General features: G+C 30.8%; 1 protein-coding gene across 1 annotated transcript in view; it reads right to left on the bottom strand.

Annotated features, from left to right (window-relative positions):
* LOC145242055 (protocadherin beta-2-like) overlaps nt 1–12,522 on the bottom strand; it is a 150,406-nt gene that overhangs the window by 19,741 nt on the left and 118,143 nt on the right. Inside the window, exon 3 of the mRNA XM_080104951.1 lies at nt 7,434–7,566. Coding sequence (XP_079961077.1) covers nt 7,434–7,566 — 133 coding nt within the window. The remainder of the gene's footprint in view (nt 1–7,433; nt 7,567–12,522) is intronic.

Raw genomic sequence — 12,522 nt, 5'->3', positions numbered from 1 at the left:
GGGTGCATTCTGACTACCAACCAGAGCCTCATCTTTTACCTTATTATCCTCGCTACCGATTCGCTTTCTTGAACCGATGAATTTTTCTTCCCCTGATATATATATATATATATATATATATATATATATATATATATATATATATATATATATATAATGCATTATGTCAATTCGACATAATGCGTTAGATAGCCACTTCAAACATATTGACTGAGGAGCAATTATGTTTGGTATTATTTGCTGCTGAGACAGCAATGAACGATCAAATTAATGCATAGTTTTTATTAATAAAAAATATGCTCTTACATTCGTAATTGAACACTGATCATTTCTTCTATACAAAAAACAACGTTATACTAATATATGTGAGCGTGTGTGTTTGTGTGTGTGCGTGTGTGTGTGTGTGTGTGTGTGTGTGTGTGTGTGTGTGTGTGTGTGTGTGTGTGTGTGTGTGTGTGTGTGAAATCATAAACATCAGAAAACCCAATACGGATTAATCTACGTTTCGACGATGTTAGTCATTTCCTCAGGGAGAGGGAGGATCAAGACTCTGAGGAGACCATTAACATCGTGGAAACCTAGATTAATCTGCATTGGGTTTTTCTGATGTTTATATAATTTCACTTATAAAAAATCTACATGTGTATTGAGCACTTTTGAAAAAAAGTATATTTTAACCTATTTAATATATATATATATATATATATATATATATATATATATATATATATATATATATATATATATTTGTACTCCTTAAATTGGTGTACATGGTTTTCACTTCAGGAGGAAGCCTCTTCTGAAGGCAATACACAAGAAAGCCCGCAAACAGTTTGCTGAAGACATGTCAACAAAGCCCATAAATTACTGGAACCACGTCCTATGGTCTGATGAGATGAAGTCTAATTTGTTTAGTTCTGATAGCCTTAAGCATGTGTGGCGGCGACAAGGTGAGGAGTACAAAGATAAACATAGTTATTAGAGATTCTTGCTCGGGAATCCACACAAATGATTAGTTTATAGTGGTGAAGGCTTTGTGTACAACCAACCACATATTTTATATTACTACTAACCTTTGTCAGTGTAGATGACTACCACAGAACAGCGTATACAGTAGATGCAGGTTTTTATATAAGAGTTTCCTTCTCCTAAATGCATGTCTTAACCAAGACTGGGGGTGCATCTCTCCCAGTGAATTAATGTGCCCCCAGATTCCAACCTGGAAATTTCTACAACTAGGTACGGTATATATAACGCCTAGCCTTCCCAAATGATCACCCATCTGGTACTGGCCAGGCTCAATGTTGCTTAACTTCGATGATTTTGCGAGAACCAGTGTGTCAACGTGATTGTGCTGCATATATATATATATACACCAAAGTACATACAAATATTTGCAACATATTCATGGCTTATTACAGTTTTTCTTACCCAATTTTAAAATTTGATATTTAAAAGAATTTGTTTATGCTGTATATCTATATATATAAAAATGTAATTCTTGGTTCGTTCAAAGTTGATAGAACCATATTTCTATATTACCAATTTAATTGAAATTTTCAGAAAATTTATCTGTAAAGTCAAGCAACGTTTGCATGTTATTAAAATAAATTAAAATCGTTAAGATCGCAAATTATAAAAATATATTAAATAAAATAAAAATATTTTTCGTAACTGCGAGACTGTCGGTAGAAATTTGCCTTTCATGTGCACCACATGTGGACGACTTTCGAATCACAACATTTAACTATCTAATTAATAGATGGGTAAAAAAAACAACCTATTTTTTAAATTATATATATATATATATATTTGTACTTTAACCTTACAGTTGAATAAAAAAAAACATATCATAAAACTTTGATTCGCGGATCGGTAAGTGCACTAAAACCATTTGTTTATCTTATTTTTTTTATTTTTAAAAGCTTTCCAGGCGAAGCCTACCTAAAATAAATTTGTCTAATTCTTAATTTCTTATGTTATTGGGGGGGGGGGGGAAAGAAGATAAATATGGAGAATTACTCCACCCTCGAAAATTCCGTTAAAATTATCACTCTTATATGTTTTCGGGGTCGCTGAAAACGAAAATAGCGTTTATCATTAAGGCAAACGAGTAGTTTCCAAGATATGAAGAAATGTTAGTTTAAAAAAGTTGAGGATCGCTTTTCCATAATAATTTAATGTCAAATGATCACCCACTTTGTAGCCACGATTTTTTTTTTGGGGGGGGACTTTCTTTCTACCCTTGGAAAATCCTTTAAAATTACCTGTTTAAATTGCAAAATGCAAAAGAAATCAAACAAAAAAATTTTAGCCAAGAAATACAGAAAAATTTATAAAAATAGCATCCATTTTTTTCTATCGAATTCATTTGTTGTTTTTATTGAAACCTATTTTCTCCCGGATTTTTGATAAAATTTTCCATTAAAGGGCTGTGTGTCTCACGTTCGTATATAACAAAAAAATTTTTGGTAGATTTCGGTGTGCTAAAAACGAATCTGCAAACCGTTTCTGTCGCAGAAAAATAGTTTTTATGATATGAAGAAATTACTTTTTCGAAAAGTAGGCGATCACTTTTCCATGTAAATTTAACTTAAAATAAGCACTCACTTTCTAGCCACCTGAGAAAGGGGGGGGATTTTTTCCCACGTTTATTGGCTAAACAGCTTTCATTTATGCTCGCGCGTAGCATAAACGAAGGCTACGGCTGTTAAATGGAAAATAGTTCCAGAGTTCAGGGGTTATTACTATGCAAAAGAAATCAAACAGAAAACTTTTTAGCCAAGAAACACACTGAAAAATGCCCCTCTCTCAGGTAGTCAGAAAGTGGGTGCTCATTCTAAGTAAAATTTACATTGAGAAGTGATCACCCACTTTTCGAAAAAGTAATTTCATGAATATCATGAAAACTTTCCTTTTGCTACGGAAACGGTTTGCAGATTCGTTCTTAGCACACCGAAATCTACAATAAAATATTTTGTTATATATGAACGTGAAACGGGCCTTAAAGTAAAATAATACCGGATTTTTTGGAGCAGATTTGCTGTTTAGTTGTACACATATCCTCAAACCAGGTAATCACTAAAACGGACTCTTAAAAGTCGTCACCTGTATCAAGCAAAAGTTTAAAACCACTGATTATATGTCAGCCTATGTCACAGTAACATATATTGAGTGAGTTCCTAACAGTATTTTGTATAGTTTTTTAGTTTAAACTCATTTTCCCAAAATTTCCCCAAACGTAACGTGTTCGATACAGTCTGCCGCCATTTGTATTTTTCGCATATACCGATAAACACTGCATGTTTTTGAACCGATTAAACATTATACATTACATAAAACACTACAATCTTATCCAGTTAGGTAGAACATTTACTTTTCTTGCCTTTGATAACATTTATTTGTTATATATTTATTTTTTGACGACTTCTTTGTATCTGTGTTTAGTAATACAAATCCTTTTCATTCAATGTAACGTTTAGTCGGCTTGAAAAACAGTGTTTATCGGTGTATTTGAAAGATACAAATGGTGGCAGACACTGTTGATTACGTTAAGTTTGAGAAAGTGAGATAAACTAAAAAACTATACTAAAACGCAACCGATTATGTCATTCTATGTCATGGTAACATATATTCGGTGGGTTTTTGACGCTGTATTGTATAGTTTTTAGTTTTCAACTTACTTTGCCAAACTTAACGTATTCAACAGAGTCTGCAACCATTTCTGTTTTTCGAGCCGATTAAACATTTTACATTACATAAAAACACTAAACAATTATTCAATTAGGTAGAAACATTACTTACCTTTGCTTTCATTTATTTGTTTTTGGACAACTTTTTCGAATCTGTGTATAGTAACCCCCCCTATCACTCAAATATCAATTACTAACTCACATTTTTGTATACAGAAAAAAAATAAAAAATTAGCGTTTCAACATTTTTGCTACGTTCAACTTTATCCACTGATTGTTGATCGAGCCCAAGCCTGATTGACGGTAACCCCGAGGATCAGGATCCAATTCTGCAAGAGTACCATTTTTTTTCATTTTCGCCTTCATTGTTTACTTTTTGGAGTGGATTCCTGTACTAAGAATATCAGAAACATGCATTTTCTCTTTTTATTAGAATTTTCCATTACACCAAATTGAGCCACAGCAACGCGTGGCAGGGTACAGCTAGTATATATATATATATATATATATATATATATATATATATATATATATATATATATATATATATATACCGATTCCATGTTAAATTCCCGATTCCAATACAATTACTGATTCTAATATCGATCCTTTATAAATCTCTAATTATTTAACTATAAGATTGTTACTTTCCTCGATTTTCGTAAAAACACATGTTAAATATGCAGATATTTTCCTAAACGTCAAAATACACTTGTGGAGGATAGTCTATCGATTTTAGCTTTACCAGTATTTTAAAATCAATAAATATTTATTATTTTATCATTATTATCAGCAATCGATGATTTTACTTTAAACAAAATTAAATAAAATAAGAAAATTAAGAGAATCGTTTTGACATTGAAAAATAGGCACCATTTTTCAGATTCCGATAACGATTCCGATACCCCCAAATGTACCAATTTTCCCAATTCCCGATTCCGATTCTGATCAATCGTCTCAACACTAATATATATATATATATATATATATATATATATATATATATATATATATATATATATATATATATATAGTTTCCTTTTCAAATTAAATATGTTTTTAACTCATTTCAAAATGTTTTTTAACATATTTTATTAACTGTTTGCTCATATATATATATATATATATATATATATATATATATATACTAGCAAAAGTATCCGTCGTTGATTGGGTCTAAAAACAGCCTACAGAGAACGGACTCTGATTTATGAAAGTATGATAGGTTATGAAAAGGAAGGGTTGTAAATTTGGGTTGAATTTGGGGGTATCCAAACCAAAGCAAAATGTGATGAAAGCAAAAATAAAATAGATAAACTCCATAATTTATTATACCATACCTGTTCACACTGAAACACTTATCACAATATTCTGTGGATCTATATTAAAAAACCTTGTTAAACTTTGTGACATATTTCCATTCTATGGAGGTCAGGTGCGAACGAACATCCCATAATTTTATTATACCATATTTCTTCAAACTGAAACATAATCATCAAAGTATACTTACGCAGATAGATATGAAAAGTCTTTATTAAAGTTTGTGCCTATTTCCATTCTATGGAGATCAGTCGTGAACGCAGACCCCACAATTTTATTATATCATCCATATTTAAGTTAAAACATACTTATCAAAGTATTATTATGTACATCTATATCAAAAACACTTGTAAACGTTTTTATTTAATTTTAAAAAAATTTTATTTTCATACTTTGTGGACCAGGCGCGAACGCAGACCCCACAGTTTCAATGAACCACCGTTCTGCCAGATCAAACATACCCATTCCTGTGTCTCGGTACATCTTCTTTCATTATATGTAATCAGTTTTTTAAAATAGTCAACCATATAGGAGCCTATTCGTGACCAGACACACACAGGCATTCAGCTTATATATATATATATATATATATATATATATATATATATATATATATATATATATATATATATATATATAGTAATTTATAAATATATATGGCAATTAAGCTACACTGAATATTCTGCGTTTCATCCAACTATAGGATTCGTCAGGCTTATGAGCGAATTCTATCGTTGCTTCTTGTTTTTATATATGTTGACCAATCAGCTTTCTAGTGTCCACCGCGCCCCTTCCTATCAGCCAATGGGCATGCATTTTATCAAACAAAGGATCTGTTTTAGAACTAGGTTAGTGGTTTTAGGTGGCCGTTCTCCTTCTTTTTTTTTTTTTTTTACATATAAATATACCTATGTGTACACAATAATGCACATATATATACATATATACATATATATATATATATATACATATATGTGTGTGATCGTTTATGTATATTCATGTTTATTTAATTTATTTATTTGTTTGTTTTCTATTGTTATTGTTAGTTTTAAGGCTATTTTGTATCGCTATCCTAGAGTAAGTTTTATTTTGTGAACACAGTTGTTTGCTATTTCCCGCCTACAGTTTAATAGATTTTGGGGTTCTTTAAAGTACAGGATAGAAATTTTTTCATGGAGGCATAATTTACATGGGTCGTCTAAATGTCTGCATGTGGTAGCTTGTCTCATTATTTTCCATTCGACTACCGGCGAATGTCTGCTTTCTTTGAGTTCCCAGTATTTATTCGCTCGTGTTGTTTTTATACGGTGTTTTTTTATTTTTGAATGTGCTTTTGTGGTCATAGTATCGGGTTTTGAAATCTAAGGAAGTCATGCCTATGTAATATTTCTTGTTATTCGGGTTTTCTTTCGCAAATATTGTTGCTTGATAAACTACGCTTTTTGTTAGACATTTATTTTGGACTGGGCTAAGTGTGCGGTGTCTACAATTGCATTTATCTTGTTCGTTATTAGTATTTTTCTTTATGGTATGGTTGTTCTTGTCCGGGGTTGGTTTGTTATTATTATTATTATTATTATTATTATTATTATTATTATTATTATTATTATTATTATTATAATTATTATTATTATTATTATTATTATTATTTCTGCTAGTGTTGGTTTTATTTTGAAGTAAATACTTAAAGTTTACGCATAAATCTATACTTTCATATATTAAATTTATGTGAATAAATGAAGTAGTTATATATATATATATATATATATATATATATATATATATATATATATATATATATGTATATATATATATATTCATAAAAATATTATTCATCAGAATAAGATGAAGTAATCAGTCTTGTAGATAAAAAAAAATCAAAATAATTAAAAAAAAAAAAAAACTCTGCAATCTTTTGCACCATTTCTAAATCACGAAGATGTGTATCGATTATTCGTATTATTTGGATTCGTCAGAATACTGTTCTCATTTCGAGTGTCATTTTCACAACGTTTCGGTGGATGTAACCTCTGACCTTCTTCAGATGTATCTTGTCGAACTCGAGAATGTGTCTGTCGAACTCGATAATTTGGGCGGAATTTCGAACTGAACCCTTTATTTACTTCACAGTAGTAGCATGTTCTTGTTCCGTCAGTCATGACTCGATAGGTGAGAACAGTAGTCCGCTGAATCCAAATAATACGACTAAGCAATCCTCATCTAAAAAATCAGGAACGTAATGTATATTGATGATCCTTTTTTTTTCTTGAATTCCTTTCAGGCAAAGTAGGGATAAAACATAAAAATAAAAAGAGAACTGGACATGAAACAAACAAACAAACAAAAAACCGTTTTCTAACCAACTAGAAGATAATCACGATTAAATAGAGTGTATCTCTTCTATCTTTGTTATCAACGTACCTGTTCCGTCGCTTCCCTTTCTACTCTCAGCATGGGACGACATTGGGTTTATCCACGAGAAATCTTCACGCATCGTTGTCGTGTTTTCGTCGTTTTCACAGTTGGGTGCATTGGTCACGTCCTGCACGCACATCTGTATAAGAAGAAAAAAGTCGAAAAGAACGTATTAAGTAATGTATGTTGTAAAAAAAAAAAAAAAAAAAGATAGTAAGAAAGGACGACCAAGTTGGCATTATCTTATCTCTGTCTATGTGTCCTTTTTTTCACTGTCTCTTCTCGGGAGACAAAGAAATCGAACAGTGTTGCAAGGACAACTTTGACGCAGACAAAAACAGAGAGCCCGAAAATATGTCGTTGTTGATGTTGTTGTCACGTCAGACGTTTTGTATATCCGTGTGCACTTGTTTGTATAGAGTTCGGATTTGACCAATGAGGATCAGAGTATCTAAAGAGTACATTACACACTCCCTCCCCAATCTTTCTCTGTTCAATCTACCCTTACACTTTTTTCATTCCCTATTTTTCTGTTTTCCGGTCTTTCGATTAAATCTGAAAAAAAAAAAAGGGCGAAATGGACCAAAATCAAAACAACAAACTAAAAAAAAAAAAACAACAAAAAAAAAACAAATAAAAGAGAATGAGTTTTGAAGTCTCTATTTTCTCCTTATGTCTTTCTTCAGTCATTCTCGCCTTAGTCTCCTTCTTAGTTTTCTGACATGTGCTCTCTCTCTCCCTCCCTCCCTCTCTCTCTCAAGATAGCTTTTTCATCGCCGTCTCTAGCTGTCTCTCTTAATTCTCATTCTACTTTCGCTCTCTCGCCACACACACACACACACGCATATCACCATTCAAACATATATATATATATATATATATATATATATATATATATATATATATATATATATATATATATATATATATATATATATATATAGAGAGAGAGAGAGAGAGAGAGAGAGAGAGAGAGAGAGAAAATTATTGACAATACAGAATATATAAATTTATCCATTCAAGTAATGACCAGACAGTGGGAGGTGTATCGATGCTCTTTAGGCATTTTGAAACCTAACGCTTCTCGTCAGAAGAGGACAGAAGTCGCTAGGTTACATAAACAGAATGAATATATATATATATATATATATATATATATATATATATATATATATATATATATATATATATATATTCACTGTTCAATATCTCTTTATTTTTTTTATTTTTTCGACTATCTCCTTTCTTTTAGTTTCGAAATTATCTCTATTCTATGTCTTTCTTTCACTCTCACTTTCTGTCAATGTCTCTTTTCCCATTTGCTTTTTTATTTCCTTGCCATTTCTTTCTCTTCCTCTCCGCTCTTTCTGAACACCCAGTCTTTATCTTTACACATTCTTTTACTCATTCTTTCTTTTATTCTCTTCATAACTTTATTTATTATTCCATTCTTTCTATTTCATCTTAAAATAAAAAATGGTTCTGGAAATTTAAAATTAAAAAGCTAACAGACGAAAAGGATTCACACACACACACACACACACACACACACACACACACACACACACACACACACACACACACACACACACACACACACACAAGAGGAGCAATAAACCATATTATAATCCGAATCTAATGACCCATTTGTATATTAAAATAATTTGTTGATTTATTATTAATTAATTATTTGTTGTTTACCAGGACTGTTTTACACAGTTATGTTATGTTTTTCTTCTTCAGAGGTGTCACAATATACACAGATATACACAGATATATAGGGTGTTTTCGATCGATTTGACGCATAGACACACGTGTCCTTCTTCTGTAAATCTTAGAACATTTAATTTTAAAGAACTTTTCTCTATTTTTCCTCATTTATTTTATAAACTAGTCTGATGATAACCAAATTTTATAATATAATTTTACTAAAATATATAGCCCTGCTTATATTGAGCCCTATTATAAGATATGGTGTTACACAATGAATTGATTGTATAATTTTCTGAACAAAACTATACCTAACTCAGTTTATCTATCCACACACACACACACACACACACACACACACACACACACACGCACAGAGAGAGAGAGAGAGAGAGAGAGAGAGAGAGAGAGAGAGAGAGAGAGAGAGAGAGAGAAAGTGTCTTATATATCTTTCTCTCTATATATATAGTAAGTTATAAAATATATATGGCGATTAAGCTACACTGAATATTCCGCGTTTCATCCACTCTAGGACTCTTCAGGCTTGTGGATGAAACGTGGAATATTCATTGTAGCTTAATCGCCATATATATTTTATAACTTACTAACTAGCTCTACCTACGTATTGAGCACTTTTGAAGTAAATACTTAAAGTTTACGCATAAATTCATACTTTCGTATATTAATTTTATGTGAGTAAATGAAGTAGTTATATATATATATATATATATATATATATATATGACAAAACATCTGACCATTTACCTGCTTCCACATGGCAAAGTGTCCACTTTTTGCTAGCACCTGTTTCGTAGCGCAGAAACAATCATATAATTATTATGTCAATTTTTAATATTTTCCACACTGATATGTGTATATATTTATTAGTTTGTAAAGGATAGAGTAATTTTTATAGGAAATCTTAAATGGGAGAACTCAATGTGTAGCAGAGCAAACATAAAAGCTAAAAGAAAAACACAACACAAACAGTCAGATTTCATTATAAATTTATTTCAACCTGAAAAGGTTTTGTCAAATAAGAAAGGCTAATTAGTTTTATCGACTGGGTGAGAATGTACGTATTAAAAAAAGCAGGAAAAGAAGAAAGAGGTGAAGGGAGAATAAATCAGGGGTGGGAGAAAGAGAAATAACAATGGAGAAAGCGAAAGCAGGAAGGGAGGAAGGGATGAAAAAATTGTATGTGGGGTGAGAGAGAGAAAAAAAGGGGGACGGGGTGAAAAACACATGGGCAGAAAAGAACAAGAGGAAAGGTAGAGGTTATTCAGTATATATATATATATATATATATATATATATATATATATATATATAATTCTAATATTTAATTACACAGAAACAAAGGTTATATGAAATGGGGACAGAATCTATTTCATCTAACACTTATCGTTGACAAGTTTTGACCTGGAAGTACTATATTTTTTTTAAGCTCCTTACATCAAGTGGCTCCATGCAGTGTTTGGAGTGATTTTCATAAAATCGCTATATATATATATATATATATATATATATATATATATATATATATATATATATATATATATATATATATATATATATATATATATATATATATATATATATATATATATATATATATATAATACGCGTTGGATCTTTTTACCCGCTACTACCAAGAACTTTCATTTCAAGATTTAGCATGTATTTTGAATTTGAAGTTCAGTGGATTTTTTTCTGTCTCAATATCTAATTTCCCTTATTCTATGTAGCTAAAATGATTTAAAAACTTTAAAAACTTTTAATTTTCTATGTTTATTGCCTTTAGAAAATAAGGTGCAAACCATTAATAACATTTGCAAATATTTTTCATCAAAAACTCATGGGTTAAGGAAAATATATGCATTAAACTGTATTCTTTGTTTGCAAACAATAAAATTCTATATTTGAAAATTAACCTTTTCAAATCATAAAATTTAAATACCTAAATTATGATGTATATATATATATATATATATATATATATATATATATATATATATATATATATATATATATATATATAAAAGTGAACGTGTCTCTGTGTGTGTGTGTGTCTGTCTGTATGTCTGTCTGTGTACATTTTCCTACGCAATAACTTTATCAGTTTTTAGTCTACAGACTCGAAATTTGATATGCAGGGTACTGAGATTTGGAAAAATCGATGTGATCGGTTTTTGGCCAGAAATTTGGCGATTAAGGGGCCAAAGTTCAACAATTTGACCTTTGAAAACTCTACCAAATTCCTCTGACAATTTTGGATCTACGCACTTGAAATTTTAGATATAGGTTCATTGGACATGGATCTAACTTAATAACTTGATTTGAGCCCAAAACAATAAATTTTAAGGGGTCATAATAGGGGTCAAAGTTTTAAAAAAATTAACCTCTGCGGTCTCTTCCAAATTACTCAGACAATTTCTGGTCTAAATATTTGAAAATTTACATAAAGCGTGAATACCCTTTATGTAAATTTTCATAGGCATAGGGCAAGATTTTTCATCAGTTTGGATCGAAAATCTTTTGTTACCAATGTTATAAATGTAAATGTTACCAATGTTATAAATGTATGTATGTATGTTTGCATATCTGCCCAACACTTTCAATAGAAGCAACGAATTTTACCAACATTAGTATCGTTTTAAAGTTCGACCTTTCATACGACAAATATCGAAAAATTGGCTAAAAACATTAATATCTTCCCCTTAAACTAGGCACTTTTCTATAGGGGGCGGTCACTTTTTTCGCCAATATTTTTGAAAGTTATCCTCTCCTAATGATTGTCTAGCCTTAATTTTAAAAAATGTCGCTCCCGGTTTTGTTTGGTGGTGGTTGTAACAGCATAAACGTTAGGTTTTACTCCGTTCTTTTCCTCCTTTGCGGTACGGGTTCGAGCATGCCTTCCTACTACCACTTTTTTTTTTTTTTTTTTGCTCAACATACACATCCAAACACCCGGGCAACGCCGGGCTGAAATGCTAGTAGATATATATAATCGAGACTAAGAAATAAATAAAAACTTGTCATCCCAGGGGTGGTAATCCTCTAAAAGATTCACGTGTTTATCGGTGAAACAAAATTAAAACCATTTTTTATCTTCTTTGAGAGCAGGTGCTAAAGCTACGATCACCGGCACTGCTGTTCATATTTATATCAGGCATCTTTAATATTCCAGCTTTGAACTTTTTCAGCTTCATTTATCTTTAAAATTCTTTAAAATGTAATGTTGACGTCCATCTTTCTCATCTTATTTTTAGTTTCTTCTTTTTTACTTTTTTTGTGTGTGTTTTTATTTTAATTTTTTTTTTTTTTGTTCTTGAATTGAAAAAAATGATGTCACGTACACACTTATCTATGGGGCAATAGTACT

This window comes from Euprymna scolopes, chromosome 21 (genome assembly GCF_053919585.1).
Source record: "Euprymna scolopes isolate OS-2025 chromosome 21, ASM5391958v1, whole genome shotgun sequence".
In the NCBI taxonomy this organism is placed as follows: domain Eukaryota; kingdom Metazoa; phylum Mollusca; class Cephalopoda; order Sepiida; family Sepiolidae; genus Euprymna; species Euprymna scolopes.
This window is presented reverse-complemented; position numbering and strand designations above follow the sequence as displayed.